The sequence below is a fragment of the Lepidothrix coronata genome, unplaced genomic scaffold, assembly GCF_001604755.1.
Source record: "Lepidothrix coronata isolate B3197 unplaced genomic scaffold, Lepidothrix_coronata-1.0 Scaffold77, whole genome shotgun sequence".
In the NCBI taxonomy this organism is placed as follows: domain Eukaryota; kingdom Metazoa; phylum Chordata; class Aves; order Passeriformes; family Pipridae; genus Lepidothrix; species Lepidothrix coronata.
Window position 1 is genome coordinate 3,904,030 of NW_016690257.1, and position 18,924 is coordinate 3,922,953.

General features: G+C 36.7%; 1 protein-coding gene across 2 annotated transcripts in view; it reads right to left on the bottom strand.

Moving 5' to 3' along the window:
- Positions 1-18,924, bottom strand: part of PIK3C3 (phosphatidylinositol 3-kinase catalytic subunit type 3) — a 69,164-nt gene that overhangs the window by 4,577 nt on the left and 45,663 nt on the right. For both annotated transcript variants that reach the window (XM_017819798.1, XM_017819797.1), the window contains exons 22-23: positions 17,928-18,096; positions 12,787-12,877 (exon numbers count right to left, since the gene is read on the bottom strand). In XM_017819798.1, the coding sequence (XP_017675287.1) occupies positions 12,787-12,877; positions 17,928-18,096 (260 nt within the window). The remainder of the gene's footprint in view (positions 1-12,786; positions 12,878-17,927; positions 18,097-18,924) is intronic.

Sequence of the window (18,924 nt, forward strand, 5' to 3'; positions counted from 1 at the left end):
TTGCTGGAAATTTACAGTGCTATATAAAACACCTATTTCAAATCCTTTCATCAAAATTAGTGTTTAAATAAACTAGAAACAGACCCCTACATCTCATTGCCCCAACTACTAATTTCAAAGCTCAAGGCAAGAAAGTCAAGGGAAGTACTTGGACATAGGAGTTTAAGCAGAACTGAAGTGGTATGAGAAAAAAGAGAAAATACTCAACATTTACTAAAAATGAAATGCCACTTGAGAAAAAAACACACAGCTTTGCACATTAAATACAAATTTGGAAGAGTCTGCATGACCCTAATAATTTCTGAAAAGATGTAACACTTCCTTACTCTACATCTATTTTCAGGTAACACCATCTTTTAGAAACTGTAAGGCAGCAAGTAAAGAACACAGAATCAGAGGAAGGGTTGAGCAAATCAACTCTCTCAAAACTGACCTTTATGTGGTGGGTGTGAAGGTCATTAACTTTGATTGTATCCACCATCCACAAAAGGTTGGAGACACTGCTACCCCTCACATTGTTTTTCCTTTTGACAGCAACATAGTTTAATCATTAAGGGGCCCCTGGTGGTCTAGTGGTTAGGGTGCAGGACTCTCACCTCTGCGACCCGGGTTCGATTCCCAGCCCCCCGGGCAGATGGAGCTCGTTAGCCCTGTAAGGCAATCCATCTAAGAGAAGGTCACTCTAAACAAACCTACGTCCTGAGACCCTCACTGCCACTGTCCAAGTTTGCTTGGCCCCGGCAGATGAACCTCAGGATTAAAGGGTGGGCTCAGTTCAGCGCATGCTTTGTCTTACCTAAAAAATCCACTGCGCAGGCTCGAAGGGTTAATGACCTTTCCCAAATCTTCGCTCGCGAAGACTGGCCATACATACAGTTTAATCATTGCTCCAGTAACACAATTCATGTATGAATTAAAAGCTCAATGCACTATAATTAAGTATACAGCAACATCCATACTTCCTTATTTGCACCTTGGCAAAGCCAAGAACATTAATGAAGGGGCCTTTCTGTGACTTCCAACTAATTTCATGGCAGTTTTTCAGAACTGATCCAGATGGTAACACTCTCTAACATATAGGGCTAACTAACCTTAACTCTACTGAGCTTGGTTTTATCCCGTTCCCCTTTCAAAACTCTTTTCAGAAGTCTAGATCTGAGCACTGCCTAATCAATACTATCCCCTTAAAGTACTAGTTACCTTGCAAAGAAGTGCTAATCACAATATGTAAATTGCCCAGCAAATCCACATTAATTGCAGAAAATTTATTGCTGCCACCTAGTAACATGCTTTATTCCCATAAAGATAAATCTCAAATGACATGAGCTCTTCTGGAGACCATCACATTCAAGTACTTCAGTCTCCTGCATAATGAACTAGGTAAAATGGTATCAAACAATTTTTTCACCAAGTACTTATCTTCTACTTTATCTATGAGAATCTCCTTTATGGTATCTTTATACAAAGACAGAATGTTTCACATCCTCAGTAAATTGTTTCAATGATTAATTGCCCTATTTAACAAGCGTGACTTATTTGCTATCTGAATTTGTCCAATTTCCATCTCAAACAGTTGAGCTCATTAAAACTTTTTCTATTAAAGAGCTGCCTATCAGAAATCCCCCTCATGTAGGCAAATATCAAATGATTTATGTTTCTTCTTAACCTTCTCACGGCTGTGACTAAGGAGACTAACAGTAAGAAGGAATCAAGTCTTTCCTCAACGTTTTCCATGCATTCCCCTTTTTTTTAGGCATTGACAAAAACGTGAGCCAAATTATTTCAACAGTGCACTTAAAAAGGTTGGATTTGTGAGATGATACTGCCTTTCCTTCCTATTTTGTATGCTTTCTGTGCACCAAGGAAACCACACACTCAACCACACTCTTTATGACAGCAAAAATGCTCCAAGATTACGGTTTAGCATAACTCTGTGTTCCTTTCAAAGGCAACCTACTATAAAATAGTACCCTTCAGAGCTGTAATAAAAGCCTAAGTTAGCCTGCTAAGTATGGAAAGATCATGGAATCATAGAACGGTTTAGGTTGGAAAAAAGCTCTATGATCATAAAGTTGCTTTACTCAAAATACCATTGTAACTGATATGTTGGAAGTAAGCATAAATTGAGTTTTTCCTCAACTTCCTCTCAAAAAGAAGTTTGATCAACATGAAAGAATGGATTAAACAGGAAAAGTTCAAACTTTCAACAAAGCATGTACCAGGGAGAGATTCAGCAGATATTTCAGGCTAATAGTATAGAACTTTTATCTTCGTAACAAACACGATGAGAAGGAGGTTTATTATCTCCCACAGACATATCAGAAGTTTTTAGACAGCCAATGACGCACACAGTAGAATCCAACTGAAGTTAATGGACTATTCACATGCTTGCAATTATGCACAAGTTTAAATACCTCCCCAAATTACAGCGCAGATTTCTTTCAGATCTATTTCCATGCTCACAGAAAAGGTGATGCTAATGAGAATTCAGGAAAATTGCTCACTCCAGGCTTCAAAAAAAGGAAAAATCACTGTAATGCTCTTTTACACAACTCTAGTAATCAAACACTTCAGCGATCTTCTAATTTGCTCATGGAAGACCTTCTCAGAATTCCTGCAGTTAGGGATATTAAGATGCAGCTTAATTCTATGGAATTAATGACTAATTAAACCCACTTCCCACAAAATATACTGGCACACTGATACATGTGCAAAGAAATTTATCCATGGTTAGATCTTAAAATCAGTTTGCAATGAACAGCAGGATCAAATGCTGCTGAGTATCAGATCTTTGCATGAAAGTTTTTCAGCCCTGCATTAAAACTGACTGTTGGAATCTAGATGAGAAGAAACACGGCAAAACTACAAATTATTTCTTGAGCTGCAACAGCAGCAACTGACTTCGACTTCTTGTAGGAAACCAACAGTAGTCCTTATTTGAAATCCCTGAGTTCCAACGTAAATGATGTATTCTAAAAGCCAGTAGTTTCTCACAGACCAGGCCAACTAGGAAGAGATTTTTGCACAGTGTTAAAAATACAGGTGAATTTGGGCGGTGAAATTCTGATGAGTTATACAATTATCTCATTCTACATACTTATGAAGGCTTGCCACCATGAAGGCATCAAAGATATTCCACCTGAAGATTTACTTAAAGCTGTCACTTTGATATTTAAATCAAGAGCATTGTTTTAGTTTAGTATTTGTTAAATAGAAAATAATTATATTTGATGAATCTGGTTAAATTTTTGCTTTGTTTTGAGAAAAGGAAGTTTTAAACTCCACACCATATACAAACACTGTTTTTCAACATTAGGTCTCAACAGAAGAACTTGAACATTCAAGGATGAAAAGGCTGAATGAACAAGTAGAGTCCATGAAGATACTTACATTCAACTTGAAATATTAAACGTATCCACTTCCTATCCCGCTGCAGAGTGGATAGTTTAGTAATAAACTACAAGAGGATTGCAGAATTATATGAAACTATATAATTCTGGAATTAGAAATTTTACTATCCTTCAATAAAATTTAAAGTGCCTTGTAAGAAAGCTACTGTCAGTTATCATGGTAGAGCTTTTATTTTTCAAAAGACAAATAAAAATTAAAAGGGGAAGAGACCATGAGGGACAGCTCAAAAGAAAATATGGGGGAGTGAGGGTGAGGAGAGAAGCATTTAAATATAAATTACTTGTGGCTGCACTGATGATGAGCTAAAAAAATGCTGATCATCACCTGCAGCAGAATTCCATATAGGATGGGAACCTAGTAAGAATAGCCAAAGCATGGGAAAAATATATTTTACAGTAACAAAAAGAAAGAAACACTACTTCACACCATTAACCCAGCACAAAGTTAACTAAGAGGGGAAGAGCATAACATCTACCAGAATAACGGGCATTGTTAACTGCTAATAAATTTGGACTTTGTTTTTGCTTGAAGTGTCTTCAAGGAGAAGTAGAATGAGTATTGTTTGGAAAAGGGCACCAAATGTGTTTATAAAGCTGATTTCATAGAAAACTCTCAGGCCCATAGAGTTGTGTAAAGTACAAAAAACATGATGGCAAAAAGAAGACATGAAATACTCAAGAAAATACTAATCTTATTAAAAAACGTAGTTAAAGGTCTGAGATAATGGCAGGCCAATGTCTTCACTCTGTTGAATGAATCTCCCCAGGTTTACCCTTTTTTTGGCATTTTGCATTTTCAGAAGTGTGACAGACTTAGGATTGAGATATGATACATAAACTCAGTAGGGAACAGAGCTTATGTGGGTAAGTGCACTTTCTTGTAAAGTTGCAAGATTTTCACTTAGGCCTTTTGTTCCTTAACCACAAGACTGCCTTTTCTCTCTCACCAAAGAGCAGATTTGTATGGATTTTTATTTTTCTTTGTCCTCAAATTTGATCTACTGTACAATATGGGCCAGGGGAATCATATTAAACTCAATTTTTTTTTTCCACTAGAAATCATATTATCCCTGCTAAAAAAATTACCTAAAATTAATTGGGTACTTAGGGCTCAAGGTTATGATAAACTTTTTAGAAATTCTGTGGAAGCTTTTATCATCTTCAGGACAGCATCCTGAACACTCATGAAGCTCTGCTTTTCATCACTACTGAGGAAGGTAATAATACATTTTAAGATGCCATAGAAGATGTACATATGAGAACCCTTTCTCAATCCTGTTTAGGTTTCAGACAAATTGCAAGTCAGCCATTCTGAAGAATGTGCCACCAAGACTGGTCGCTGCTCTAGTATTTATTCTTCCAGCAATATTAAGCAGCACTGCTTGTGTTTTATATAATTTTATCACACCAGTATGGGATTGCTCATTGCAAAATCAGCTGCTTACAGAGAAAATTCAGTGTGCTTTTCCATTAGGTCATAATACACATTGGATGTCATCACAACTAAAACCTCAGACAAAGATCAATTTATAGTCAAAAAAAGAAAACAACAGTATTTAGTGGTGTTTTCATGATTATTTTTACTGCTTTTCCTTATAATTATTACCAGCACTTAGTAATCAACATTCATGTGGCAGAAATTGGCATTAAATTCTTTGCTTAACCCTTATCACATTCCATCTTTTTCAGTAAAATACTTTCTTGTTTTCCCTGTTGCTTGCAGCCTAAACAACTCACAGAACAAACTATTCAGATGTTTTATTTGCATGAACATTTTCATTTGGAACACTATTCCAACAACAGCCTTTGTTTTCAAGGGTTGAATTTGAACAAACTGCAGTTTCTAAACAAGCCCATGTATGCTTCTCTCTATATTTTTTTTTTTTAAGTAGAAGGCACTAAAGATGTTAGAGAACATCTCTAAATTGAATATGTGGGAAAATCAGGGTTTCAGCTGCAACAGTACACAAAGATGATACTATTCCAGCTCAGAATTTCATCATGCTGGCCAAAAACTTACAGTCAATTAGAGAGTGCGATATAAAGCAACAGGAGAACAAGAGTGTTCTCACACTCTTGGTTCACGTTGTGATGTTTATTCCAACTTTTTTTTTTTGTATTTTGAAATGAATTAATATACATGAAAAATCAACAGCCTAGAAACAGAAAAGCTGGGTGTGCAGCTGCAGCATCATTACCCAAATGGACACAGACATGAATATCTGTCGAAGCAAAATAAGCTCCGTAGCAATGTGACACTTTTACAAAGAATAAACCTCCCCAGAGCAGCAAGAAAATACGACTAGTGAAGCAAAGAGACTCTAATCATGCAAAACTGAGTTTATTTCTCCTATAAATGTAAATTTCCTATTGGCATCAGGAAGGTTTCCTAGTGCCACCTTCTAACCAATGCGTGTATTTTCAGTCAGGTGAAAACGGACAATCACTGCCTAAAAAGGCTTCTCAAGCTCCAACTTAGAGGTCCTTTCCATTTCACTAACTTGGGAACTCAACTCTCAATTATCCATTGACTGACTGGGGAGGAAAGAGGAGGGGAAAGAGCAGTAGGAGTTTCACTATAAACTGGATTAAAAAAAAAAGGAAAAAATTATCTCAGGCTTAGGAACAAACTAGCTCAGAAACTCCTTCTGTACCTTCAGTCACATCTCTGCTTCAGCTTTTATACCTGTACAATAAAAATAATTTTACTTTGATATAGTCAATGTTTCAGGAACAAAACAATGTCTGCTCCCTCTTTTTGATAGTTTCCAAATAACCACACTGATCCTTTTCTTATCAAGGGGGATGAGACCTCCTCAGACTTGGAAACACAGAGGGTGCTCCCAGCATTTCAGTCCACAGAAGGATTTTCCTCTCTTCTGAGCGGTTTGATTTTAGCCTTTTCTGTGAGTATCCAAAGGCACTGTCAAAACTGAATGGGCTGCTTTCACAGACAGCAGTTACCTCCTGCTTGCTGGGAGTCAGGTATTTGTGCTGCCTGTGCTCACAACCACCTCGTCTGTAATGCAGTGTCTTTGCAGAACCTTCTTTAATCAATGGGCATCTGAAACACAGCTCAGGCAATTAGGAAACTGTCCTTTAATGCCTGCTGAGTCCTTTGTCTGCCAATGAATCACTGGTCCCTGATGTTTTCTCATTTAAAGGTCAAATTTGCTATGAAGGACAGATAGAAACCATCTGGCTTTCCTGTAGAAAAATCAAAAGCTTTTTTTGTTAGGAGGTGACAATGCTGAATCCATTAGCTACATCTGAAGAGTGATGGTCTACTTCTTCCTTACGCAAAACTGGCTACATAATTGACTCCAGATTTTAGTCATTACTACTTAGGATTTATAGCACTGGCTAATTTTAAAAAGCCCAACAATTAGCAATTAGCACTGCAGCTGTGCTGGAAACAGAAAAATAAGGAGCACTGGCAGAAAAGAAAAAAAGTCAGAGTGGGGATAACTTCATTGTATTATCAGTTATGCACTGACAGGTCAATATAAAGACTTCAGTTCAGTCTTTCTCCTGAAAACTGAAAAACATATGTGAAGAGTGGAAAATTTAAAGGCAATTACCTCAGAGGCCACAGAAAGGGAGAGGCAAACTGGGGAGAATCTTCTGCTACTTTTCAATTTAATTTCATTTTGTGACATTTTTGAGCCACGGCAGGTTTTCAGAAAAGCCTAAATCAGAGAGTGGCAGTAGGAGATGGTGTCGTGAACCATGAGATGAAACACTATACTGACAGCTCTCCTTATAAATAGTTTGGAGAGGACAAAAGGAGATGAAAGGATCAAAAAGACAACTAATTTTAAGCTCTGCAGCTACTTTTTCTTGGTTAAAAATTGATACGTTTTTTGCTATGAAACTAAATAGGATGAATTCGAAGAGGATTTCTAGAGGTCTGAGGATGGAAACAATTTTGTGCAGCTGGTAATCCCTGTTTTCAGGTTCTTTTCTGTGGGAAAAAGTCGTGATCGAAAATGGAGTGAGGCAAGTGAGTCAGTACAACAAGCGTTTCTTACAACTGAAAGGGACTAGCCTATCTATCTATAAATATTGGGTATATTCACTGCAAGCGGACAGCAGTGGATAAACAGTTGTGAAACTTCAAACAGCTTTGTTTGTTTTCAGGACAATGCTGACTAACTCATTGTCAGTCCAATTTTAGCTGTGGGAATGCTTTGTTAAGGTCAGCACTGATTTAATTTCTGAAAACAAACGTTACAAAATGCAAGTAGGAAGGGAATGTCAAATTTTGGTGTGCTCTAAATCCACATCTCCAGTTGAAGCCATAGAGAGTTTGTGTTTCTTTTCACGCCAGCAGGAAAAAATATATCTCTTGTCACTTTTCTCTGATAAGCAAAATCAGTTTCTGTAGAGTTTGTTCTCTTTTGAACAGGAAGAATGTGAAAGTACCTTCAAGGAGGACAGGAACACACTTGTGCCATAAACCACGTCAGAGGTGCAATCTATACTTATTTTGCACAAAGTTACACATGACAGAAGCTGCTGTTCCAATTTGGACTTCACTTGATGTGCATTTCTCCCAAGACTTTCCAAAACCCTTAGACAGAAACAACACCTGGGCAATATGCCTTCAGTTAAGATTTTAAGCTTGATTATACAATTACATTCTGTCAGTGAGCTTCCTGGGATGCCAAGCTGTTACTAGATAGTACACAGTATTTTGAAAAAAGAAAAAAAAAATTTGGAAGAAAAGATAAAGAACCTGCCTTCCTTTTTGTTCCCCATGTTAGCCATGATATTCCTTATGAATACTTTCTGCATCAGATTTTTCTAAAAACTCTCGCTTAACATAGAAGTCTTAAATTTGTAAAGAAAAAAAAATGAATCATAAATCATCCAATGCCTCACTGAAGAGGACATGTTCTGTATAAGTTTCTTTACAATCTTACTTGATTTCCTTATTTGTCTGAACATCAGAAAGTCCAAGGATTGCTGACTTTCAACCATCTTCTCTTAACTAGTCTAACTAGCAAGCATCCCATAATAATACACCTATATACCACAGGAAATGACAAGAGAGAGTACAAGAAATTGAGACATGGACAATGTCGATAGTATTCTTTATTCTTTTTTCAATTTACTTCACTCTAGCCATCATTACCATATGGTAGACGCAAATTTTATGCTTATTTAGATTATGTATGTGATTACTAAGATTAAACCTACATTCTGGCTCTAAGATCTCAGCAGAAAGTTTAGGAAAGAGGAACACAAAAAACATTTTATTTCCAAAGGCAGCTTTACTTGCCAGCACGTTTTTACATCTGACTATATTTTCACTAGCAGGCAGATACTTTCTGCAACATAAAGCACCTCCCTCCCTACTGGAAGTGAGGATGACACATGATGTCTCTTTGTGAAAATAAAGATTAGACTTGAACTTGAGCTACCATCTAACATGGCAAAGAAATATTCTTTAGAAATAACACTTGGAGTAATTCATGCCTACTTGATAACAGCAGTATAGCTACACCTACTAAACTTCCAGTATCAAAGATCTTCATGCCAAAAAACTGTTTGACAAAATAACTGCAGTACAATACTTCAATAGGCGTTATAATATATATAATATATACAATACTTCAGTAAGTATTCCTTTGTTTGAAAAGAATTTTTTTTTCTATCATCATTCTCCTTGCAGTTTAATTATAAAACTAGTATTCTGACTAATCTCAAAATTTAGGTAAAGGTAACCTAACTAGTTACCCCAGTTATTTGACTTCAGATGCCTGTGAGACTAGAGCCTCACTGGCTCCAGTGAGTGTGGACCAAAAGGAGGGCTCTACAAAAAGGATTATGAGTGTACTGCAGCATCAATGAGGAAAATGCTGTCTGTGAACTTCCACCTACACTGTTTACCAGGACACCTTCTTAGATACAGAAACATTTGTAAATCTCCACCTTTGTCTCTGGTGAAAGTGATACCACGGCTGAAATGGCTATTGACTTGTCTCACACATCAAAGGTAATTTAATTTTGCAGGTCAGTCCAAAATAGATCTTTACCTAATTTGAGTCTGTTGATATATATATGGATTTTTTGTTAAAGCTTTAAGGAAAAAAATAAAAATCAATTGAGATGCTGAAAGCATTTATTCAATTTTCCTACAACAAGGTACAGTATTACCTTGTTAAATGACTGAACGAAGTTGCCACTCAACCCAAGAGATGCAAGACACCTTGTTCCTTTCTTTTATTAGTACTAACAAAGTTTATAACTGATTTGAGATGGGCTAACAAAGATACCCAAAATAAGTTTTCTAACACAATCAACAGTGACCTACTCACCATTATATAACAGGTTAAGATGATTCTGATTCCAGCCCATTTACAGCTGTTGTCTGGTTTTCTTGTGGTTCTTGGTTGGGTTTTTTGTTTGTTTGTTTGTTTTTGTTTTGATTTGTTTTGTTTGTTTTTGGTTTTTTAGGTTTCTTTTCCCCAGTAAAACAGTAAACCCAAAAATTGAGAACTAAATAAAACAATTGCTGTTGTATGAGCTTTCAACATTGTCATATGCACCCAGTAGATTATAATATCAGCAATTGCTTTATGGAAGGTTCCTCTGTTCACCTCATCTTTAGGGATCCCATATCACATATTATCTTTTGCACAGATTTTGGGAGTATATTCAAAGGCTGATTTTGAACCAAAAAGACTACATCTGAACCGCTAATAGTGGTCAAAAACAGCTGAGCAGTCAAGAAAAAAAAAAAAGAGTTTATATAAAATAACAATACTTGGGAGATCTGAAAAACTTGGCTATCTTTCTGACAATATTGTGTGGGTCTTCTTTTGTTTTTTAAAGGAACAAGCACACTGTAAATTAACTCAGAGAACCCAGAAAAGTAGGATCCTTTCCTCTCAAAGCATTTGAAAGTGATTTTTCATTCCTTGTCAGAAGCACTTGCCTTACTGCTTCAGTTCGAGTTTGAAACACATTTTAAAGCCTCTGTGAACAGACAGCCTTGAACTTACACGAGGGTAAAAGTCACAATTCACCAAGCTGCAGTCACTGCCAGAGCTAACAATCCCAGTAACTAATTGCTGCATTTGATCTAATAGTGATCTGTCATATAACAACTATGCTTTTCGTGCAAAGAAGGTACTATTATTTATACTTTGTAATGGAATTTAGAAGTAACCACATGGATCTAATTCATGGCTCTCACAACTTCTTTTTAGATACTGCTTCCTTCCATGATCTCCAATTGCACACAATGCCATCATGCTTTACATAATCTTGATTTTTAACCATTGTACATCAGTGAACTGTAACATACTTCTCAGCGGTAGAAAAGACTTGTTGGGTTTTAATTCTGTATGATGATTTGTTATTTCAAGAAAATTATACAGGAAATTTATATAGACTAAAAGAGTTTTAGAAGTGTCTGAAATACTCAAACGTTGCTATATTAAAATAATCCTTTACAAGTATTTTACAGAATCTGATGCCCTACTATCATTAATTACAGAAAGCATATACCCTTGGACAGCACTTCTAGAGAGTTTAATACCATAAAATGCAATGCCAAGATACAAGAAAGAAGGATATTGCATGTTAATTAGCAAGCACTGGGAAATTCTGTTTGATAAAAACATATCAGAGCTCATGAGAGAGCATTCAAGGCAGGAATGAACAATGCCACATGTCTAGTGGAAGGTGTCCCTGCCATGTCAGGGGGTTGGAAGAAGATAAATTTTAAGGTCCCTTCCAACTCAAATTCTGGGATTCTATGATCAAACGACGGGGAACTCTGAACAGATACTGAGTAAGATTAAAATACACAGCAAGTCTCAAACCTACTGATATAAACATGAAAGAACCAGCACTTCTGAAATTCAATGAAACCATTTGTTTGGTGTCTTGATGACTGTTTCAGTCAACAACAAACTTTCCCAAAAATTCCTCTGTGCTCTGCCTGTATTTGCATACTTCAAATTTCCTAGGATTTATGGTGCATCTATTTGTAAACTTTGCAACCTAAAAGATCTTCCCCTCCCTTACTGTATATCATGCCTTTTTCCAGTGGGTAGTAAGAATTAAACAAGTCTTCTTTATAAAAATGAAATTCATAGACAGGAGTTGCATACTGCTAGGAAGGTCTCTTCCTTCAAAAGAAGGTGTCTCTACAAAAATGTAGTTACTCCCAGAACCTGGTAGGTATTGAACCATTTTAGCTGGCTACTTTAGGCTTTTATCTCCCATGTTCTGTGTGAGTTATCTACTCAGTCTTTGTAGGGCATTTAGGGACAGAGGTGAGGTTCAAATATTGATATAGACAAAGAATTAGCTGTCATTTTCTCAGGAAGACAGTCATGTGGAAGGAGGACTGTCACCTTTACCACAAAACACAGCATTTGTGGCTAGCTCAGCCTTCCTGGAAATGAAATTGAATAGCTACATGAACTGTTTGTATCAATTTGAAACCAAGGAACTCTGAACAGAAATGCTCAGATTCTTGAAGGCAAAAAAAAAAACTTTGTTTGAGTCACAATTTAGTCTTCTTTAGGGAAATTATATTAGAACATGAAATATTAATTTAAAGATTCTGAATCTCTGCTTTCATAGCTTATTGAAAACAATGAAGAACAACCTTTTTTAGAGAAAATCCACAGCTGAAATAAAAATTACACTGAACTAATTTCCATTGGATACAGAGGCTCCACAAAGTCCTTTGTGGAATTAAAATACATAGCCCTTCACTATAAACCAGGTTATAAAAGAGCCAATATTTGTCTAAAATGTAAGTGCAATGAAATCTAGATGAACACGGATCCAGTATTTTTCATGTCAACTGGTGCTCAAACACCAAATGGAGAAGAATGGCTCAAGCTGGAGTAGAGGGACAAAGTCAGAATTATGGGACATCAGCCTGTTTTCACAATAAACAAAAATTTCTTGGTGATGAAGACATACCAGCCTACAGGTTTCAAACCTTCAGCAGACTGGTTTTATAAAACCATCCATGACTTACAGTAATCTAGACTAGATGGAACAACCTTTCATGATATAGTCAGTGTTGACTGCTTTGGTTATAAAAGGTTTGATAAGGTGGGAACAGTGTTCTCACCTAAAATACCCCTTGGAACAGAGTGCTAGGGCAGACTGTGCACCCACTACATGGGTGATAAAAAGCCATTCTGTATTTATGGGCACATGTGCTAAATGATCTCAAAGTACACGCTCCTATCTTTAACTTCAATGCTTCTAGAAATTGATCAAAATTTCCTGAATGGGAGCAAGTGTTCTCAGGTCAGATACAAAAGTCATCACAAGTGACTGAACATTTCTTAATGAGATGACCTACGTTACAGAAAGACAAGGAAAGTTTTTCAGTTACCTTTTTTACAGTCTTGTCGGGTTCAAGAGCAATATCTGGAATGTTGGCATCCACCATGAGAGAAAATAAGTTCAAGATCAAGTTGGAATACCTAAGCAGAAGAGCAAATCACGTAAAATACTTTGTAAACTGCACAAAAGACATTTTTTGTAAGCAACTTAAGAACTCATCATCTTAAGAGTGAATTGGTAATTCTTCAGAGGTCCATTTGCAACATTTAATTGAATATATTTATGTTAAGAAGATAAGATACTGACATTAATCATCAAAGTTTAACTCTCAAACTCTCTCACACAGTCAAAACTCAATAAATTGCCCTGATTTTGTTATAATTTGGTAAAATTACCAGAACATTTACTCAGAGACACATCAAATATAAACTGTGATTTCATATATTTTAAGATTTAATGCCATTTTCTACCTCAAGTAGGAAAAACATTTGCTAGAATACTGATTCAAAGGTTATTTTTTATTAAAAAGTGATACAGCAGTATGATATAAAATAGCATTCTGAGAGCTGAACTCTTCATAATTACAAGACATGATTTTTCAAGTCACCGTAAGGGCTTTTGACACAACAAGTTAAATATTTAACCAGATCCAAGTCTTCAGTTGCTCAGTTAAGCTCCAGTAACAGTGGTAGCATGCTACACTTATGAAGTACATATGTCATCTATAACCATTAAAACAGACAAGGTAGAGAACAGCTTTCAGCTTTGAAGTGGTGTTGGAAGCACTCAGTATTATTTTTTTTAAAGAAAACCATTCTGCCCTTGCAGGAAATTAGCTGTAAGCTGCTTTTTGAAAGGATAATTTTCAAGCTGTTCAACATAAACTGAAACTCCCCTTCCTCTGCAAAGAGGTCTAGTTCTCTTAAAGAGACAATGTATGTAACAGACCTCAAAATTTGAAATATTGCTTTGCTAAGAGCATCAGGAACTTCACAGATGATAGAAAATGAATTTTTAGCAGCAAAAATTGTTTATTAGGAAGCTGCTGAACATATATAAGCTGACAGTTGCAAGTACAAAGTATTTTAACCATACAAAATGATTGCTTCATGGGCATATTTTACAAAGTAAATACTGCTCAAAAAACCATCTCTCTAGACAAGTGTAATTCCATCAAACACTCATGATACTTAATTATTATCTGGAACTAGCACTACCTAACACATTCCCATATAAGATTTAAGGTTTTATAACGCAAGCATTTGAAATAAACTGTTTGTCCAGAAATCTTCAGTGTCTACTTTGTTTCAGCTGTTCTGTTTCACTTTCACAGGGGTGAGGGACTGGATTGGGGAAAATTACTTTTACCACAAGTCAAAAGAGAAGCAGAAAAGTTACTCTACCATTTTGCTTCAGACCTGGATAAGAAATCTGGCAGTCAAGTTGCTTTGCTGCCAGGAACAGACATCACAGATAGTACTGGTTTGTTTTTTTTTTCCCTACCTGTCTGAAACAAACAAATCTACTTTAAACATGCTTAAATCTTACACGTATGTGCTCTCAAGTCTCTTCGTGGGTTATTGGTAGCTTCCATCAGCAGTTTTTCCTTTGAACGGACCCTGAGACCCTTTCGCTCTTGAAAGGCATAGAGGACAAGAGCTTATGAGCACTGCAGGTGGTTACTGGAGATATTTATGTCATGGAGGCTTGTAAAAAAGATTTTAAAGGTCTACTCATCATTGCTAGATGCCAGTTAAGAGCTGGTTCTGTCCCCACAATCAAGTCTTTTGGTTCTTGAAGCATAAGGTCATCTACTAAAGAACCTCGTTAAAAAAAAAAAAAAAAAGTAGTTTTGGGGGAGGTATTGAGTAGAAAAAAACCCAGATTAAGAAAGAGTTGCTCACTATATTATTCACAGGTCTCTCCTCTGCCCCTCACCCCAGCATTTCTGTAACTCAGTAGTCCACTGTCATCCTTCTTACAGGCTACATATTTGGCAAATATGCCATGAGGTTCATAGCTGGAGAACTGACAGCCCAAATTCATCCTAAGAGGAGACACTCTGCTGACTCACCTGAGCTAGGAGGCTGACCTGTAAGAAACAAACACCTTTGTCAAGCAAGTGATATCACTCATCTTTGACATCTGCATTACAAAGTCCTCCAGAATGGCTGACTTCCATTCACAGCCAGAACAAACTTGGAGACAGGAATTCCTAGGTTTAAGAAGGTTCAATTAAGCACCTAAATCCAAACCCAAATCCTTCTCACACAATTTGCTTTTCTCAAAGCTCAGTACAAGCTAACTTACGAAACAGATGAGCACTTGGCTACACTGAAGGTTGATTAACTTACAATTTTAACATGAAGTGCTGTTAAACTTTAAGAAATCCAAGAAAAAAAACTCCTACATAGAAGAGGCCTTATGTATTAAGGTGGGGCCTCTGGTGGTCTAGTGGTTAGGGTGCAGGACTCTCACCGCTGCGACCCAGGTTCGATTCCCAGCCCCCCGGGCAGATGGAGCTCGTTAGCCCTGTGAGGCAATCCATCTAAGAGAAGGTCACTCTAAACAAACCTACGTCCTGAGACCCTCACTGCCACTGTCCAAGTTTGCTTGGCCCCGGCAGATGAACCTCAGGATTAAAGGGTGGGCTCAGTTCAGCGCACGCTGTGTCTCACCTAAAAAATCCACTGCGCAGGCTCGAAGGGTTAATGACCTTTCCCAAATCTTCGCTCGCGAAGACTGGCCATTATTATTATGTATTAAGGAAGAAATGCACAACAGACAGAAGTTCAAATTCGCACTGCTGTGTTTTCTGAGAACAGAAACTTTTGGTTTTAAGTGCTTAATATGTCAAATAAATGCTTGATCCTAAGCATTCCTTTATTTATTTTTTCAACATTTACTTGGCTCTTTTGCATATAGATGCCCAACAGCAATTAAATATTTAGGCTGTTGACACTGCAAATACTCTACCAAATTCGAAGCTACAAGACAAGGACAAGAGAGTTTACAGTTATTTGCAGTCCCAGACTAAGGCCCTGTTTACCTGGTCAAAAATTCCTAAGTTTAAAATGCAACTGCCTTTTTTCAGTGTAAATCAGGATCCCCCCATGGCTCACTTCTTCTCAAGACCACCTACACTCCCCAAACACTGTCATGTCCCAGTTGGCTTTCATAAATGATACCAACCACATCTTGCCCTGCAACACACTCAGAATGCAGAGGCTGCTCCTTTATTACAGCACTGCTGACAAACACACACAACCCATTACTGTTGTTCAAGGAAGTAGAAAGCATCTCCCCAACTTCCCGCAAAGCCCCCAAACAAACAAAAAACCACAAAATAATGATCATGATAATAATGCCAAAATGCTTACAATCTGGAACAATGAACAGAACTATTGTTTTACTTGTAACTTTTAAATTCCTTATATTTGTTTTCACTATGCAACACCCATTCCAGTAGGAATCGTGGAACACCAACATACAGTACTTGACATATGTAAGGAACTGGTTACACCTCAGGGAAATAAAGAACAAAAATGAAACACAAACTGGGGAACATGACAGAGAGTTTGCATTTTGTCTTAGCAATCAGAAGTTATGGTTTCACACTACTTGGCCAGAAGGTGTACCTGTGAGTGGGTTTCTGCCAACATACAGAGCTGTTAGAACTAAGGAGTTTCATATCCAGTTGTTCTTTTTTTTCAATAAGCAAGCAAGCTCAATAATTTTTAGTTCTAGCTGCTTGAAGTAATAGCTACAGTAATTCTACTATTCTCCTACACTATCTCTGTTGAAAGCCTTAAGGATATTTATCCAGAACCATTTAAAAATATTTCCCTATTAAGCTGAACAAATATTGGAGAGACTATAATTACAACTACAATCACAGACATTATAAATGAACCTATCTTGATTTACAGTTTAGGTTGTATACCCAAATTACTGCTATACTCCACACCTACTGATGATCTTTGCAGCAAAACATTACATAAATTAATTCAATGAATAATCCTTCACTGACACAACAGACCTCTCCATTGAAACAGCTAGGTTTAAACAATCAAAACAACTTCAGTATATGACAAATAAGAAATAAAGCATTACAAAATAGCTTTAAGCAATTCAGAACTTGGAATATGTATTAGCCTTTCTGATTGTTCTCTGACACCACAAGTATTGTTTGCTTATAACATGCCACTGTTTTTTCAAGTTGTTGAATTGCTTTTAAGCCAGTAATATTAGTTCTTAGACCAACTCCTTACTCTTTCTCCTTTTAACAAGTGGAGAACTACATACAGCATTTTACTTCATATCATTGACTGACTGCTTTTCATATTACATTGTACTTTTCACAGATGCTTTCCATATTACTGTTTTTTTCCACATATTTGGAGGTTTGCAATATGTAATCCTGATATTAAAGTGAGATTATTTCATCTCTATTGAAGATGTGGTAAATCAAATCCTTGGACAGACCAAGAGTGCTTACCTGTGTTCTGTTTAAACAGAACAAAGCTGAGCTACTTGGCTCAGAAAGCTGATGGTAAGTAATACAGTCACTGCAAAAGAATGAAGCTGATGCCAAATTTAAAGAAGAGATCTATTGGTCTGTAGATGCACAGAGTCTAAAGAGGTTTTAGCTGCCACAGTTCTGGGTATCTAAAGAAATTTCTAACATATTTGATTGTCACTACAAGCAGCTAATTTTTGTCCCACAGGACCTGAAGTCAACTAAGCATATGTGTGTGTCAGCTTCAAGCCAAAGAATTTGATTGCCACTAATCTAAACTGGAGGAGGATAAAGCAGCAAATGAGTAATGACTTAAGAGTTAAAATGACAATTACTTGATCATCAATAACCAGAGGAAAACATGCTTAAGGGCAAAAACATACCCAAAAGAGAAATATATAATTTGACACCCCATACAAGTTCTGAAATAAAGCTATTTAAGTTATTAAACAAGCAAAGCTGGGGGATTTAACTTGAAGAACAATTACATTCAAGCTCCACCACCGCTACTATGTTTTCATTCCTTTGTTTCATACAAATTCTTGAGTTTACGTTCACACTTAAACAAGTTTTGGGTTTTCCACAGAAACATTTCAGTGATTCAGTTGCTCCTCTTCTCTCCTGCTTTATGGCGGCTCTAACAAATTTCAGCACAAAACGAGCCCCGTTACCTGCGGAGATGCAGGAAGGCTGTGTAGCACTGCTTGCGGAACTCCTGGTACTGCTCACTCTGTGTCCCTCCCATGCCTTCCACCATCTCCTTGTTCAGCTTCATCGGGGGAGGAAGGGGTTTGGGGTCCCGGCCCAAAATGTAACCGAAGTCAATGTGGAACAGTTTACCTGCAGAGGAAAGAAAGGCAAAAATGTCACATAGTTCTTGATGCAAAGCTCAGAAAAATAGAATTTTTAAGTCTAGTCTCTAGAGACAGTAGGGAGCTCTCAGAAAATAAAATTCATTCTTTTCTGTAAGGTTTATAACAGTATATTTATATATTCATTTATATATTCAGTTGTTAACTTGAAATTGTGGTTTTCAAGAAGTAAAGCTGATTTCAAATTCACTAGGTGTACTAAAAAGCAAGATCGCTTTTTCTGCTTTTTTGATTTTTAAACATATGGAGTATATTCACAAAGACTGAACCAATATTTAAAACTGGTTAGTAGATATTTAATGCTCAATTTATATAATAGATACTATTAAATCTTTCCACTTTCCTTAGAATGTATTAGCAAATTAAAATAATACTAAAAGCAGTGCAACGTGTGCATCCTGTTCAGTTGCTGTGGCATGAAATATGGTAAACTTGACACAGAACTAATACAACAAAGGGAAAATAAGACTCAGGATCCTAACAACAACCTTTTTGAAGCCACTAAATACCAAAGAAGACTTCAATGTGGTTTCAAAAGTCTTTTGAATTGAGTAAGGTCAAAATTTATCAACAGCTTGGAAATATATTGAAGAAACATCACAACAACTCCAAATCTGAAATTGTATTGCAAATGCACCAAAGTCTGTCATGCACTCTTTCAGTACTAAAATGAGCTACAACACTTGATCACTACCTTCTCCCTTTCAACTGACTACATTTAAAACATTTCTGCAGCATTAATGTAACAAAAAACTTCTATATACCTGCTGTCTTCAAATGCACAAGGCAACTTCCC